General features: G+C 42.2%; 4 protein-coding genes across 4 annotated transcripts; 2 read left to right on the top strand and 2 right to left on the bottom strand.

Annotated features, from left to right (window-relative positions):
• The first annotated feature begins 198 nt into the window (after window positions 1-198).
• Window positions 199-1209, top strand: K450DRAFT_219314 (uncharacterized protein). Its single transcript, XM_051585344.1, has 4 exons — window positions 199-361; window positions 433-653; window positions 721-855; window positions 915-1209. The coding sequence occupies exons 1-4, from the start codon at window positions 269-271 to the stop codon at window positions 1108-1110; spliced, it is 645 nt and encodes a 214-aa protein (XP_051449329.1). The 5' UTR covers window positions 199-268; the 3' UTR covers window positions 1111-1209.
• K450DRAFT_219315 (uncharacterized protein) lies at window positions 899-4417 on the bottom strand. The gene is made up of 7 exons (XM_051585345.1): window positions 4392-4417; window positions 4209-4321; window positions 4042-4136; window positions 3729-3972; window positions 3227-3661; window positions 1536-3149; window positions 899-1466 (listed from the first exon to the last, which is right to left on the bottom strand). The coding sequence occupies exons 1-7, from the start codon at window positions 4407-4409 to the stop codon at window positions 1364-1366; spliced, it is 2622 nt and encodes an 873-aa protein (XP_051449330.1). The 5' UTR covers window positions 4410-4417; the 3' UTR covers window positions 899-1363.
• Window positions 4418-4518: 101 nt separating this feature from the next.
• K450DRAFT_219319 (uncharacterized protein) lies at window positions 4519-6801 on the bottom strand. The gene is made up of 6 exons (XM_051585346.1): window positions 6642-6801; window positions 6254-6414; window positions 6003-6177; window positions 5763-5926; window positions 5492-5693; window positions 4519-5423 (listed from the first exon to the last, which is right to left on the bottom strand). Exons 1-6 carry the CDS (start codon window positions 6712-6714, stop codon window positions 4654-4656), a joined length of 1545 nt encoding a protein of 514 aa, XP_051449331.1. The 5' UTR covers window positions 6715-6801; the 3' UTR covers window positions 4519-4653.
• Window positions 6802-6933: 132 nt separating this feature from the next.
• Window positions 6934-12806, top strand: K450DRAFT_219321 (uncharacterized protein). The gene is made up of 27 exons (XM_051585347.1): window positions 6934-7036; window positions 7108-7266; window positions 7378-7437; window positions 7504-7582; window positions 7659-7740; window positions 7812-7878; window positions 7949-7991; window positions 8057-8147; window positions 8221-8587; window positions 8652-8790; window positions 8860-9104; window positions 9169-9256; window positions 9316-9855; window positions 9926-10019; window positions 10088-10246; window positions 10314-10420; window positions 10482-10574; window positions 10634-10764; window positions 10830-10906; window positions 10970-11108; window positions 11179-11334; window positions 11414-11515; window positions 11581-11827; window positions 11904-12017; window positions 12081-12217; window positions 12278-12544; window positions 12595-12806. Exons 1-27 carry the CDS (start codon window positions 6950-6952, stop codon window positions 12595-12597), a joined length of 3873 nt encoding a protein of 1290 aa, XP_051449332.1. The 5' UTR covers window positions 6934-6949; the 3' UTR covers window positions 12598-12806.
• Window positions 12807-14445: the final 1639 nt, after the last annotated feature.

Raw genomic sequence — 14445 nt, forward strand, 5'->3', positions numbered from 1 at the left:
TCAGACATCGTTTTTGATTGACAATCTCATAGATTCTTGAATGATTTTCTTGAATAGTCAACCCATATCGTCGATTACCCAAAGCTAACGGCCCTGGCAATCGTAGTGAAAGGGATGGATTCATTTGAATTGATTTGAAAATGACGGTCACAACCACCGACATTTTGTTTGGTGCTGAGAGCAGCACCGGCTCTCATTGCTGTCAACACCGCCTTTCTGTCCAACGTTTGTCCAGCCCAAAAAAGGTTTCCTGTCCTAATCGATCGACATGTCTAGCACATTAGCGCATACCGCAGCCATAACGGAGGCTTGTAATACGTTACGGTCAATAGCAGCCGAGTTTCTTGAAATCAAACAAAAGGTAACGCTTGAAAGGCAGCTGCGCTACGAATGCAACATTACTTGGCCTGACACTTGCTTTCGCTCCATTAGTCCGACAATTCCACAATAGATTCGCTACAAGACACAAGAACTAACACACAATTTGCACTATTGAAAGAACTTCATACAACAACTTACAATCATACGCGAGAAATGAAGAACTTGACGGCAGAAGCGCGACAGATCATGGATCTTCGACACTTGGGTTTGCAGAACATCGCGTACGAAAAGCGTCATTTGGAGGAAGAAATCGTGAAGTGCCGGCAATTTAGGTGAGCTTTATAAGATGCCAACATATTTATTGAACGCAACTTCGACTCTGACCATGGGAATTTACAGATCTATATATCAAGATATTGAATTGATTTCAGAAGAAGAGTTCCTCAACACAGCACCTCCGGAACTCACACAAGATAGCAACGCGCATGCACGTATGATCAACAGATTAAAATTTGAGCACCAGGAGCGATTACGGTAAGGGCATTTGATGTTGTTTGGTCTTGTTGTTCTTTAATCTCACACATTTACTGTAGACTCAAGCAAGTTTTGGAGGATCTCAATCAGGAACGTCTGCAACTCATCAAAGAACATAGATTGGAAGGCTCTCAATTAGAAGATCTGGATTCGCAGCTCGACGATATTGTCAAGGCATGCCAGCCAATAGAGAAAATGCTGAATCCACCTCCTGCCCTGGAACCTACACCAATGGACACAACCGAAGCTTCATAATGGTTCGACCCCATACAAATAGATTGACCTGTATGACCATTCGGAAGAGTTTATGTTCCAGACCTGGCAGCATACCATGTAAAATATACTAGTTTTGAAAAACGATTGATTGCTTTATATGAGTGTACATTGTGGGAAATGAGTGTTGAAATCCATCTTCATGATGGCAAAAACCGAGCTTTTTTGTTTAAGAAAAAAAAAAAAAGATCTATTGATTATATTACATGAGCTTGGATGAATCGACAGAAATTCATTAGATTGATAATAATTCGGGTTGAACACCATCCATGCTGGCACCGGATGACTTTTCACATTGAGTGATAATATATCTCAACATGTAAGTGTTGGAATCACATCTGTAAGTGAAGCGGACGCAGATTAGATACTGTATGTTAACGACATAGGGTGCAAATTAGTCGACTTACAAGTTTGCCAAATCTTCCTTGACAGAGCCCAATACTTTTTGCAGGGTGCGGAATACAGCCTGGAACTGGCCACGGTTTTGCTTCAAGTATCTTCCATGTGCCATCAGGAGTCTAGTGATCCACATCAAGTGAAATTCAACGTGAGGGCTGTTTTCCATGTGAACACCAACGAATTTCAAAAGACGTTCAAGGTACTTTTCCGGGAGATCCTGAGCAACCAATTCGACATCCTTGGGAGGAATGCCTTCGAACACCTTTTGAATAATGGGCTTTTCATTGAGTCTGAATGACATACACAATGCCTTGAGATACTCTTTGCCTTCAAGTGTTTCCAACACTGAATCAGGAGTAATGTCGATTTCCAAATCAAATGGGTCGAATATAATAGTATCATCCAAGGAGTAGATCAATAAACCTTCAGTGGAAGCAGCAGCCCACGCTCGACCCGTTGGTGCGAATCGAACAGCTCTTGTTCGAGCCTCCGGTCGAGTACGACGAGCAGACAAGTCACCGGATGCAGCACCAGGCATGGATTTGTCCAGACGATCTTCGAGATCAGACATGTCGTCGTCGTCCACCATAGTTTCCTTGGATCCAAATTCGGTCATTTTGCTAGAGTTCAAAAATTCTTGAGTACCATCCAGCGATAAGTTCATTGAAATTTGGAATTTCTTGACCAGAATATTGGTGGCAATGTCGTAAATGCAGACATATTTGCTGTTGCCACCACCAATGATGCATGATCCGTCTGCAGTATAGCACAAAGAATTGAAAGACTTTCCAGACGCTGAGTTCTCGGCAGTCACTCGATCGTTTGCCTTACGTCCACCGGATATATCCTTTCGTCCTTCAATGAGGGATGTTTGCTTAGCATCTTCAACATCCCAGAACGAGATTTGTCCGTCGAGAGTAGATGTCGCAATTTCTTTTCCATCGGGTCGGAACGCGACAGCAAGGACGTCACTGGTGTGCTTATAGGTTTCAATGGATTTCTTTCGACCAAATACATCCCAAGTTCTTGCAGTTTGATCCCAGCTACCACTGACGAGAAGAAGTCCAGTGGGAGAGAAGCCAAGAGAGGAGATAGGTCCTTCGTGGCCTTCAAGGATATCTAGCAATTTGCCGGTCTGAACGCTCCAAACATAAATTTCGAAAGAGTCCATACTACCGGCACAAATCACTTCACCACTAGGATCGACTGCCAATGAGGTGAATTGGACGGGGGTTGGACTAGTGAATGTTCTGAAATTTCGGTATCTAACAAGATCAAATGCACGAACGGTTCCGTCTAAACTTGCTGAGAAGACAACCTGACCTTGTTTGGCGAATTCTACTGCACTGACGCCACTGGTATGGTCACTGAAAGTAACATAGCAGAAACCAGATACTGAATTCCACACCTTCACTTTGCCGTCATCACCTCCTGTAACGATGTTTTGGCCGTCGGTCGAGTATGCAACGGATGTCATATCGTAGAAATGACCTTGCTGCTTGAGGACATAGGATTCTGATTGCCATTCCCAAACCAACAATTGTCCAAGTTGAGAACAACCAAATGCCAGCCATTCTCCTGTAGCATTGATTGCCACTGTATCAATCTTCTTTTGTGAAATACTAGGAAACATTATCAAGTTAGATTGACTAAGATCTGGGAAGTGGAGCCATCAACTGGTGTCGCGACAAATACGTACCTCAAAGTATGGATGTTGGTAAAGGTTGGTAACTCCCAGATACCGAAGATTCCACTTGAAAATCCGACAACAAGAAGGTTGCTAGCTTGGTGGAAAGCACAAGACTTCACTTTAGCTCCAGCTTGCATGAAGTAATGACGTTCTTGAACTCTCCAGCGAACTCTGTCAGCAGGTTTTGCTATTTCATCATCTGCTTTGTCTTCATTCATTTCGTCATCAGAATCCTCCTGACCAAGGATATTAGCAACTGAAGCGTAACGCCAGTGGAACAATGCACCATCTTTACTAATAGTATAGATTGCCTTTGAGTCCTTGGAGAACCAGGCTCCCAACACACTGTCTCTATGTCCACCCAAAGTCATATGCGTGAAGCCTTCAGTGGGAACTAAGGAATAAATGTGTGCAGTCATATCCCTTGAGGTCGTCAAAAAGAACCTGAACGAAAGGTTTGTTGTTAGATCAAACTTCTCAGCATCCCACGATAAATAGGGATGAATCTTACTTTGAATCGAAGCTCCATGAGATGCTCAAGATATCATCATAGTGACCAGTATACACTCTGTGAAGCACGAATGGCGCAAATTCTCTGTTGAATCCCGGAGTTTTCCATACTTGCACTTGCTTTCCGTGAGTGACGGCGAAGTACTTTCCATCTGGGCTGAATTCGATGTCGTTGACCTTTTCGTTGAAGTTGAAGTGATGAAGGACGATTTGTCTAGGGTAATTCACTAGCAATGCTCTTCCATCTTTCGTTAAATGATTATTATTAGTGGGCTATTACTTGTTTATCCAAACATTGCAGCCTGGAGCCTCACCTTCGTCCACAGTGATCAATATGGTAGCTTGAGGAGACAGAGCAATTTTGACGATATTCTTTCGCATCTCGAAGGGAAAAGTGGTTGATTTGTTGCTATTGATATATAAAGGTTAATACAGCATTCCCTTCCCATAAGCATCACTTTTGAGGGTCCAAGCTGCTTACTTGACGAGGTCGAACACAGAAACACGATTGCCAACAGGGCTGAGAATGGAGTTCCCGTCCGGTGTAAAAACCAGATTTCCCTTTTTATAAACTGTTCCGCATAAGTTTGAGAACTAAAGTGCGATGGTGTAATCGTTAGCATACATTCGTTTCATCAATTGGCTCGTTGCTATCGAAATCTACCTTGAAATCTGACTTCATGTCGGTAACGTAACGCAAGTATCAGTCTTGCACAAAAAAAAAAGTCAAAAAGTTGAATGGAAAGCAGTCACACTGGAAATTCTGCACGACCAAGCCACCTTTTGCAATTCCTCTTTGACCAAGAAATTGGCATTTGCTTTTTATCCAAGAGATTTTATGATAGATAAAAAAAAAAAAAGAGGAGGGAGAGGAAAAAAAAAAATGATATAAGAGCAGCAATTTCTATTCACAAATTATGCCTACTTTAAAGCTTTGAAGGCTGGTCGCCTACACTTTGAACAGGCCACACATAAGAGTGGGAGCCTGTACGGTCATAACCGTACTTTTCAATAAATTGGTCCAACTCCTCAGGGCCTCGGCTACCATACTTGTAAGGCTTGGGTTGGACTTTGTCATTGTCAATCTTGTGTAACAAAGGAGTGAAGATCTTCCAGGCAGCATCAAGCTCATCGTCTCTGACAAAGTTAGAGTGATCGCCACGAAGAACATCCAAGATAAGAGCTTCATAGGCATCGGGGATTGACATTTCCGAGTATCTTCGGTTGTATGTAAGGTCCATCTCAGATTGAATGGTTTGGAAAGACAAACCAGGGTGCTTGTTGTTCATCTTCACGTAAACAGCCTCGCTTGGCTGCACTCGCAAAACAAGCTCGTTTCTGGGGGTGTTCTTGTACAAGTTACCGGACACATTCTTGAATTGAATACGGATTTCAACCTTTGCTTGGTCCAAAGCCTTTCCTGCCTTGAGAATGAAAGGAACGCCTTCCCAACGCTCATTCTCAATGAAAAGCGATAAGGCAGCGAATGTAGGGGTAACACTTTCCTTGTTCTTAAGACTGTCATCTTCAAGATAACCGGGCTTCTCGCCATCGCCAACGTATTGTCCAAGAAGAGCGTCCTCCAATTGGATAGGAGGGATGCATCGCAAGACCTTGACCTTCTCATCACGGATGGCTTCAGCATCAGTGGAGATAGGTCGCTCCATAGCAATCAATGACAAGACTTGCAACAAATCTACATTTTGGTAGATAAGCGGGGTCAGCTTCTGGTCATACACCAGAACTTATAATGTGATGACTTACGGTTTTGCATAACATCTCTAATGATACCGAATTCATCAAAGTAGCCACCACGACCTTCAGTTCCGAATGGTTCCTTGAAGGTAATCTGAACATTTTCGATATTACGTCTATCCCAAATTTGTCCAAAGAAAACATTGGCGAATCGAAGTGTCATCAAGTTCTTGACCATTTCTTTGCCAAGGTAGTGATCAATACGGTAGATCTAGTGCATGGTAAAGAGCGGTTAGATATTATCAAGATTATATCTTCCGATCAAAAAAATAAAACTCACCTCGTCTTCGCTGAAGAGAGCACCAAGCTCACGAGCAAGATGGTCTGAACTCTCAGAGTCCATACCAAATGGCTTTTCAACCACAAGGCGGTTGATGCTGTTGGCAGAGTAGGTATTCTTTTTGATTCCCTTAGCTACAGGAATGAACACAGAGGGAGGGAGAGCTGTCACGACAACCCCGCGTTAAAATTTCTTGCTCATCATTTTTGGGGAATAAGTCAGCACCTTAAAAGTACGTACCCATATAAAAAATTCTGTGACGGTTGCCTTCAGCGAAGCCGCTTTCACTCTCGAACTTGGAGATGTAAGAGTCGAGGTTCTGGAAGCCTTCATCTTGGTCATATTGGCCGGATTGGTAAGAAGTAATGGCCAAAAAGTCATTCAACTGCTTTTTCGCTGCTTCATTATCGGGAACCTAAAATGTTTGGTTTAATAATCAGCTTTTTTTGAACCTGGAAATTTTCTGCTGACAGATTACGCAGCCCAACTACCTTAATGTATTGTGAGATACGCTGGATGTATTCTTCGTGTGTCATTTTGGTTCTAGCATAACCGACAATGTGGGTTTTTTCGGGAAGGAATCCATTCTTGAACAATTTGAAAATGGCAGGATAGGTCTTCTTCTTTGCTAAGTCACCAGAGGCACCGAGAACTAAACATCCCGAAACAAACAGGTTAGAAAGAGGGGTCAGGAACCAACATAAACTGCATGATAAGTGTATGCTTGTCGAAGAATGATGTATAGATTGATAAACTCGGTAGAGTTATGAAATAGCTGGGGGAACTTGGGAAAACGAACACGGTGTACCAAAGCAGACAACCACTCGAAACCGCTAACTAGTCAAAGGGGAAATACACGGCTGATATTTGATTACATACCGACAATAGTAGCTCCACCGTTGAGTTGAGCTTTGACGTGATCTCGGATTTCTTGCACGGCTGAGGAGGACATTGTAAGATTGCTGAAGGGAAAAAGAGATTCAAGCGATGGGGGCGAAAAGCAGCGGGAGTCCCCAGGGTTTTACTTCGTGAAGAGTTTAATCAGCGCCCTCTTTACGGGATATTGAAAAATTCCGCCCGTCCCGGACTTTGGGCTGACGCGTCTTCGATCCACGTGACATAAGCGGGACTTGACTTTTCACAGGCAGCCCAGCACCTTAAGTGTCGTTCAAGACACTGCAGACCTCATGCTAATCCAGCAGACATGTCCTGGCAAAGTCAATCAGGGACTGCAATCTACGAGTATTCTGCTTTGGGATTGCGATAGATATATAGTTTGTATTTTACCCTTTTTTGCTGCTGTTGTTGAGCCATATTTCACAAAGTTATCTGACCGTTTCCATAGGTTTATGCAACCGGTGGTAACGCTGTCATATACACAAGCCGCTTTGATCATGTTCAGACTATTCAGGTTGCCAAAATACTCAAAGATGGAGGGAATATCGAACGCGATACAAAGTCCGTATCGGTATCCTCCGTCGCTTTCAATAGCACAAATGGGAAGGTTAGTTGCATATCTACAATATTTCGACATCATTTTCGTGTTTTTCTCGGATAAAATAATAGTCGACGAGGGAAGTGTATTGAACTCAATACTGATAAATTCATACTATAGCTGGTAGTGTCTTGTGAAACATGTGCTTTGATATTATGCATGCGAGAGGAAGATGGTCGTGTAAGTAGCCCTATTCAAATGCTGACTGATATATGAGTAATATTCATCACCCATACTGGTACATAGACTACCTGGTCTCTTGAGAGTGTATTAAAGGAACAAGATAATGGAGCAATGATATATTGTGTTGATTGGAGTTCTCGAGGTATTGCATACTATGCAAATATTTTTCTTGCGAAAAATGGGCTTTTTTGTGATTTTGACTTATGGCTGTAATATAGGCGAGCTGCTCATAGCGGGTGAACAACTAGACATATGGAAACTGAATGAACAAGGAAACTGGGTCAAAAGCTGGAATAAAAGGCAAGCTAGGCAGTATATCTTCACTTTCAGCTTATCCAAGATTCTAATCTTTGTTTTTATTAAATACATAGGCCAGCTACACCCATTATCAAGGCACAGTTTAGTCCTAGCTGTTCTATGTTTGCCACGCTAAGCAAGGTTTGACATCTCCTTTTCTTTTGAAGTGTTGCGTAATGCAGTTTAGGTGCTTACGTAAGTCATTGTTTAGTGGGATGGATTAGTCACAGTGTGGTATGAAAGCAAAGAGGAAGGTGAGTAGCGCACCGACGAATGGCTCATGCCCTATGTACATAGACTAAGGCTCTGTGCTGTTCAGGCTCTCTTCATAGACAATACTCCTTTTCATATTTGTCGCATGCCAGTGACACGACCAACTTTGACTGGCGACACTCACCACACAATGATAAGTATGCATGCACGTTTTTTTTCGGCTTGCTTTAAGTTCAAATTGTCCTCGGTATTCACTACAGCCTCTCTAAGACATTCGCAGCATGACCCTACAATCTTTACAATGTGCAAGGATGGTATTGGAAGGTTTTGGAGTTCGATGGATCTCGATACCCCGCATAACCTATATATGACAGCAGTCATTGACCCTGATCAATCCTTGGTGACGGCATCGGAAGATGAGAATTTTGATTATACCTCCAAGGAAAACGAAGCGGCATTTTTTCCCATACACTATATGAACAGTGCAGAATTAGAAAGTGCTATTCAGCTGTGTACTGCTGATCAAGGCGGTCAACTTAGCAGCAAAGTTCGTCGAGTAAGAGATATGATCAAAGATACCCCGGATTTGCTTTTCAAAGTGCAGAAAGATGGATCCTTGACAATATGGGGAATCCAGGTATGACACGGTCCTTTCATTGACGTGTGTCGAAAATGGGAATGATCTAATCTCTATCAAGTAGCATTTGAATGAATGGCCTCGTAGGATACCCAAAGTCTTTGTGGTACTTCGTGTTGCCCAAGCCATCCCTTCCAATGACGCTATTCATTTCATGAGCAATGTCAAAATATACCACAACCATCTGGGGAGCAAAACTTCATGTATGTCGATAATACTGACCTCATTATCTTTCAGTTTTTTAACTAACCATCTTTCTGTTGACGGATTAGCATCGGTGAACCCTGTAGAGCTCTTTATATTGACTCAAGGCACAAACGGACAACTCAGTTGCTACACAATCAATCTCATTGACTTCTTTGATAGCACGCGCTTTGCATCCCAGTTGTACCTGCGTTATTCATGGTTGGGTCATCAATCCTCAATAGTTGATATTCAGCGATCCCACCATAGCAATTACTTTCTCACAAGATCAGACGATGATAATATTGCAATATGGAAATATGAGAGACCAAAGGTATGGTAAGCTGATATGGTTTCATGTGTTCAAGCTTGATACTTACCTCCTCCCTTGCAAATAGTTTGGCACACGAACAATGTACGGATTGAGGGAAAAGGATTTCCATATACATGTTGGCAAGTCTGCTGCTGTTGCCGTTATTAGAGATGGTAAGTAAATGCGTTTGGGAAACTTAGCTCGTCCTCAGCGGTACTGATTGAAAGTAAAGACTCCTACCTTGCTGTCAGCCAAGGTGCAAAGGTCTATATTCATAAACGAAACTCTGCTGAATTTCGTTATGAAAGCTATGCAGAGTGCCCAATGCCAAATAATGGCGCTCTCGTCGATGGTTTACATTGTTTCGGAATACCTATTTCAGAATCAAATGATGAGAAACAATATTTACTGGTGGGCACTAGTCCCAGTACGAACGAAGTATTTTCTTGGAGGGTGTGGTTCGATAATCAATCCCTACTAGTGGAAATATTGGGAACGGACACCATAGAATCTGGCTGGACAAATTTTGCACCTGTAACAAACTATGCTGGCACAGAAATATCTTTGGACCTGCACCTTTCGCTCGACAGTCGTTTTTATTTTGTTACTTGCCAAGAGAGTTCCATGTTCTTTTGGACCCTGAAGAGATCGCTGGAAGATATTGCAAAGGGAGGAGAGACCTCTAGCATATGGCAATCGCATGGCCCTTTGGAGTGTCATTTAAAAAATATCAAGGAGATAGCGGCGATGAACAACAGAGCCGTTGCAATTGGTTTGTATTTTTCATTGTCAAGCAGTTTTTTGGATATCAGACATCTTACCGATTTTTTCGTTTCACAAAGTTTCTGCTCACAGCAATGGTGGCACTCGTCTAAGTATATGGTCGGAAATTAGAACAGGCTACCTGCCCCGTCATGAGGCAGATCTAGATATTAGGTAAGCTATTTACTTCTTATCATAGGCTTCTTTGTATCTACTTACTGAGCACGCTGTTAATTTCTTAGGGGTGACATTAACGGCCTTTCATGGTGCATGACTTCAGACTCGCAAGCTTTACTTGCTGTGGCAGTTGGCTCTATGGTACAGATATATGCACGAAAGCGGATTAAGGATATTCAATTTGATGAAAGCTGGGCACTCTGCGATGAAATGAAGCTGGAAAGGTATTAAACGTTTTCTATCGTGTGCGATGAATCCTCTTATAAGCTGCATACCGACCACCTTCTTTAGTGATGTCACAGCTGTTGCTTGGGCAGATGCAGGTGTCCTTGTTGCTGCTTCTGGGCAAACCCTCAGAACATTTTCTAAATGGCTAACTATAGAAGACAAAACCTCTGGTAAGCCCCGTTTGTTGTAGATAAAAGCATCGAGAGTGTCCCTGATTGTACCCTTGTTCAGAGCCAATGCCAACCATTTACGATGTCACTTTCAAATTGAATGGACCGCTTCCTTTGTTTCATCCGGATGTTTTGGTTCACTATTTCCTTTGGGGTATGTATATTGTATGAATATCAATGATTTTGTGCTCACTCACTCACACCATGCTGCAGGAAAATTGGACTTGATCAACTTTCTTATGTTGACATTATATCGGTTTCTGCGCGCTGTGGAGCATGCTGACTTTAAGTTCATAAAGACAATGCCACCCACGATATTGGATAAGGTCCTCCATTTGCAAAATGTATGTACTGAAGCTTGCGCGATGATCAGCGCCTCTTAAAGTAATGCTAACGAATTTCATGTTAGTCCTCAGCTACGAACAAACAAGGGAAGCAACAATACGACTTTTTATGGAGCGATGGCGATGACAAGCCTGCTCTTAGGTAACATTACGGTGCTTCGCATATTCACTATACCACCGCTTTTAACTCGATATTTATCTGCAGTGACGATGATGACGCTGAGCGACCAATGACTGAAAAAGAAGCGACTTACATCAAAGAACGTCTGAATGAAAAGTCTATGGCGTTTATGACAAAAATAGATCGCTTGCATTTAATCGCCCAAGTCGATACCCTTATACATGTATGTGTAAATAAGCGGCGCATACCTCTTGATGAAGCTCGCAAACTGACTTTTCTGAATTTGAATATAGGTACTTAACCGCAGAAATTCAGTGGACGAGAATGGTGCCAGATACATGATTTTCTTGAAAAACTTTTATTTCCTTAACTCAATTGTGGACGATGACAAGAAGCAAGATGTGTTATCGTACCGAGATATGATCTGGGCAAGTCACAGTCAATCGCAGGCAAGTTTTTGATCCTTTTTATTTTTCTGTGTAGATTCCTTCATTCAAGCTAGTTTTGTCGAAACTAACAACCACATAGGACGCCATACTTGAGTTCGCGGACACTTTCATCGATAAAATGGTTTGGAAGGACGCACGAGCGTTGGGAATATTCCTATGGCTTGATAAAGCTGACACTTTGGTAAGATATCAATACAAATTTGGAGATCCTTTCCTCGTTACTCACTCACAGACCTTGCTTTGAAGCGGCAAAGAATGGAAGCAATAGCGCGCAATACCTACCTGAATCAGGAAGATAAAGATCCTGTGAGCTCCACGTTATTCTACTTGGCGTTAGGAAAAAAGAGTCTAGTGCACACTCTATGGCGCACAGCAAATCATCACAAGGAGCAGAAAGCAATGTTACAGTTCCTTGCCAATGACTTTAGAGAAGCACGATGGCAAACGGCTGCGTCTAAAAATGCATTTGCTCTATTGGGAAAACAGAGATACGGTATGATAATTTGCAGAAAAATCTGGTAAATTTCCATATAAGCGAGGTTAACATGCTAATTTACCTTGCTTATTAGAATACGCTGCTGCCTTCTTCCTTCTCGCTGGTAAACTTCGAGACGCTGTAAATGTAATACTAAAGCACATGAAGGACATGCAACTTGCTGTTGCTATCTGCCGTGTCTATGAAGGTAAAATCATCATACACATTAAGAATTCTTGATCAACCAATGGGTAGTTGACTATCTTTATAGGCGAGAATGGGCCGGTTTTACGGGAAATCATTACCAACCATATGCTGCCTCTAGCATGCAGCACTGACGATCGCTGGCTGGCTTCCTTGGCTTTCTGGATGATTGACAAAACCGATGAAGCGGTTGCTGCGACTATGGTAATTGAGTAAACCTGAAGCTGTTGTAAATGTGGTATGCTAAAGTTTATACTTTCTCAGATATCGCCACAAAAGCTTATTGATCCAGATGCAAAATTGCAATCCACGTCTAAACCCAATCACCTCGATCCAAGCCTTCTCATTCTCTACCAATACCTGAAGGAAAAGACATTACAAAACAGGAAAAAAACCTACCAAATAACTTATGATTTGGAATATGAATTTCTTCTGGACGCAGCGAGAACTTATGAACGAATTGGATGTCCTTTACTTTCACTTTACATTCTCACCCAATACAAGATCTCGCCTCCTCTTGTATTAGATCGACAATCTTCATTCACAGTTGGTAATCCATTGAAGATAATGGATGACGCCAGTGATCCAGTGACTACCGGAGCCTTGGATTTCGAAGACTGGGGTAGTAATAGACAAGATCAAAACGGCAATCATGATAAGTCAGGACCATCACGCGCTGCAGACTTATTCGGTGACGATGATGATTCCAATCCTTTTGCCAGTGGCTCCAAGCAAGCAAAAGCGGTGGACCTGTTTGCGGATGAGCCAGCTCAACTTAGCAGAGCCCAGGATTTATTTGGAGATGATGAAGATATCTTTGCTTCAAACAAGTCTACCACCAGAGACATCTTTGCTGACTTCATTCCCGCTAACAACGACACAACAGCAAGCATTGATACAAGTTCTTCTCCCATCTCGCCCAAAGAAGATGAAATCAATTCATCTGTCAACTTACTAGATGATGAAAACTTATATGTCTACAAAGGAAGCTTGGTAGTGCAAATGCTACAGGTAAGCTTTCATACTATCTACATTCATGAGGCTCCAGTTGTACTAACTCTGTTATAGTTGGTATTACATTCTGTAGCTTTACTTTCCGGTGACAGCGAGATGTCATCTGCCCTTGCTGAAGATCCATATTTCAAAAAGTACGTGCTTAAAGTAAGGTCTCAGTTCATGGAACTGGCCAGTTCGGTGAAAATCTCTGAAAGCGACTTTCGAAACCTGCTTATTACCAAGAGCGTGGAAACCGATGCCTTCGGCATAGCTGTGCGGGTTTTGGATAAAGAGATCTTAGAGAGCAATGATAGTGTTCGCTTCATGCATGCTATCGAAGGCGGGTCTAACGAGCTTCTATGGCTCGCTTTCACGCATCAACATTTGACCTTATCTGGTATTTTATATGTAGAAAAGTGGGCAAGGTCAGTATTATATGATCATTTATGTTCGAAGACGGCTATACTGACGTTACATTAGGGACTCTCTATCAACTTACCCTGTGTGGGGCAATGTGACGAGTGCATTTGTTCCTTCGGCGGATTCGAAAAAAACCAAAATCTTACTAGCAAGCTTTACTGCCATTCTAGTAACTGCTCTACGACGCCGCTACTATGAACAAGCCTGGGGATTCCTGTCAGAGATGAAAGGGTTGTTATGCAATATCAGCAAGGATAAGAACGAAATATCAAACGTAATTCACAAATGTCTTAGTGGAGACATCAAGTTGGTATGTATATCATGGTACAAATAGAACTTGCTGTCTTTACTCACATTACTTTTGTAGATTGAGATGGAACCTGAAGATTACGAGTACTTTTCAGATGACAGCTTCCGAGTGTATGACCTTAATGAAGACCAGTTTACATTCGATGCTCAACCAAGCAGCTCTTTAGCATCGACGCTGTTAGAGCTAGCTTCCTTGCAACTAAGTATGAATGTTTTGGAGTCAACTTTAGGCAACTCAGATATCCAGTTTTCCGGTCAGTGATTTATCATTTGTTGTTTATGGTGAAATCTATCTAGAGTATATTCTAATTCATCGTGAACAGATGATGTTACCACATTTGCGGTAGCTGGCTTACTGGATCCTTTGGCACAGAGAGCAGGCGATTTGAAAAAAATAGCCATGACAATGTTGGGAGACGATATCTCACGGCGTACGTTTATAAGCGGTGTGGTTGGATCTCATATGTTGAATTGTCATACTTACGCTCTGCATATCTAGGCAACGCTGTCAAACAATTCAAGAGCACAAGAGAGAAACGCTTTTGGTATTCACTGACTACAATTTTGCCCGAATACAAATTGCTGCCTTTCCTACAATTCAATCAGGTAAATTGAGCTGACGACTGAATATGCTTAGGATCCATGATGGCTAATACTATACTTCACTTGGAAGAATGTACGCATAAACACATTCGTTGTTAACCCAG

Source organism: Umbelopsis ramanniana, assembly GCF_025399195.1.
Source record: "Umbelopsis ramanniana AG unplaced genomic scaffold K450scaffold_2, whole genome shotgun sequence".
Classification (NCBI taxonomy): domain Eukaryota; kingdom Fungi; phylum Mucoromycota; class Umbelopsidomycetes; order Umbelopsidales; family Umbelopsidaceae; genus Umbelopsis; species Umbelopsis ramanniana.

What these genes read in the sequence shown, in the direction of transcription:
- K450DRAFT_219314 (XM_051585344.1), top strand. Translation starts at nt 269, where the DNA reads ATGTCTAGCACATTAGCGCATACCGCAGCCATAACGGAGGCTTGTAAT. An exon ending in TTCTTGAAATCAAACAAAAG is followed by an intron (nt 362 to 432) that starts GTAACGCTTGAA and finishes TCGCTCCATTAG; the next exon opens with TCCGACAATTCCACAATAGA. An exon ending in GAGCACCAGGAGCGATTACG is followed by an intron (nt 856 to 914) that starts GTAAGGGCATTT and finishes CATTTACTGTAG; the next exon opens with ACTCAAGCAAGTTTTGGAGG.
- K450DRAFT_219315 (XM_051585345.1), bottom strand. An exon ending in TCTGTGTTCGACCTCGTCAA is followed by an intron (nt 4,137 to 4,208) that starts GTAAGCAGCTTG and finishes ATATATCAATAG; the next exon opens with CAACAAATCAACCACTTTTC. An exon ending in TCATGGAGCTTCGATTCAAA is followed by an intron (nt 3,662 to 3,728) that starts GTAAGATTCATC and finishes CCTTTCGTTCAG; the next exon opens with GTTCTTTTTGACGACCTCAA.
- K450DRAFT_219319 (XM_051585346.1), bottom strand. Translation starts at nt 6,714, where the DNA reads ATGTCCTCCTCAGCCGTGCAAGAAATCCGAGATCACGTCAAAGCTCAA. An exon ending in GTATCTCACAATACATTAAG is followed by an intron (nt 6,178 to 6,253) that starts GTAGTTGGGCTG and finishes CAAACATTTTAG; the next exon opens with GTTCCCGATAATGAAGCAGC. An exon ending in CTCTCTTCAGCGAAGACGAG is followed by an intron (nt 5,694 to 5,762) that starts GTGAGTTTTATT and finishes ACCATGCACTAG; the next exon opens with ATCTACCGTATTGATCACTA.
- K450DRAFT_219321 (XM_051585347.1), top strand. Translation starts at nt 6,950, where the DNA reads ATGCTAATCCAGCAGACATGTCCTGGCAAAGTCAATCAGGGACTGCAA. An exon ending in CAAGTCACAGTCAATCGCAG is followed by an intron (nt 11,335 to 11,413) that starts GCAAGTTTTTGA and finishes ACAACCACATAG; the next exon opens with GACGCCATACTTGAGTTCGC. An exon ending in TTGATAAAGCTGACACTTTG is followed by an intron (nt 11,516 to 11,580) that starts GTAAGATATCAA and finishes CTTGCTTTGAAG; the next exon opens with CGGCAAAGAATGGAAGCAAT.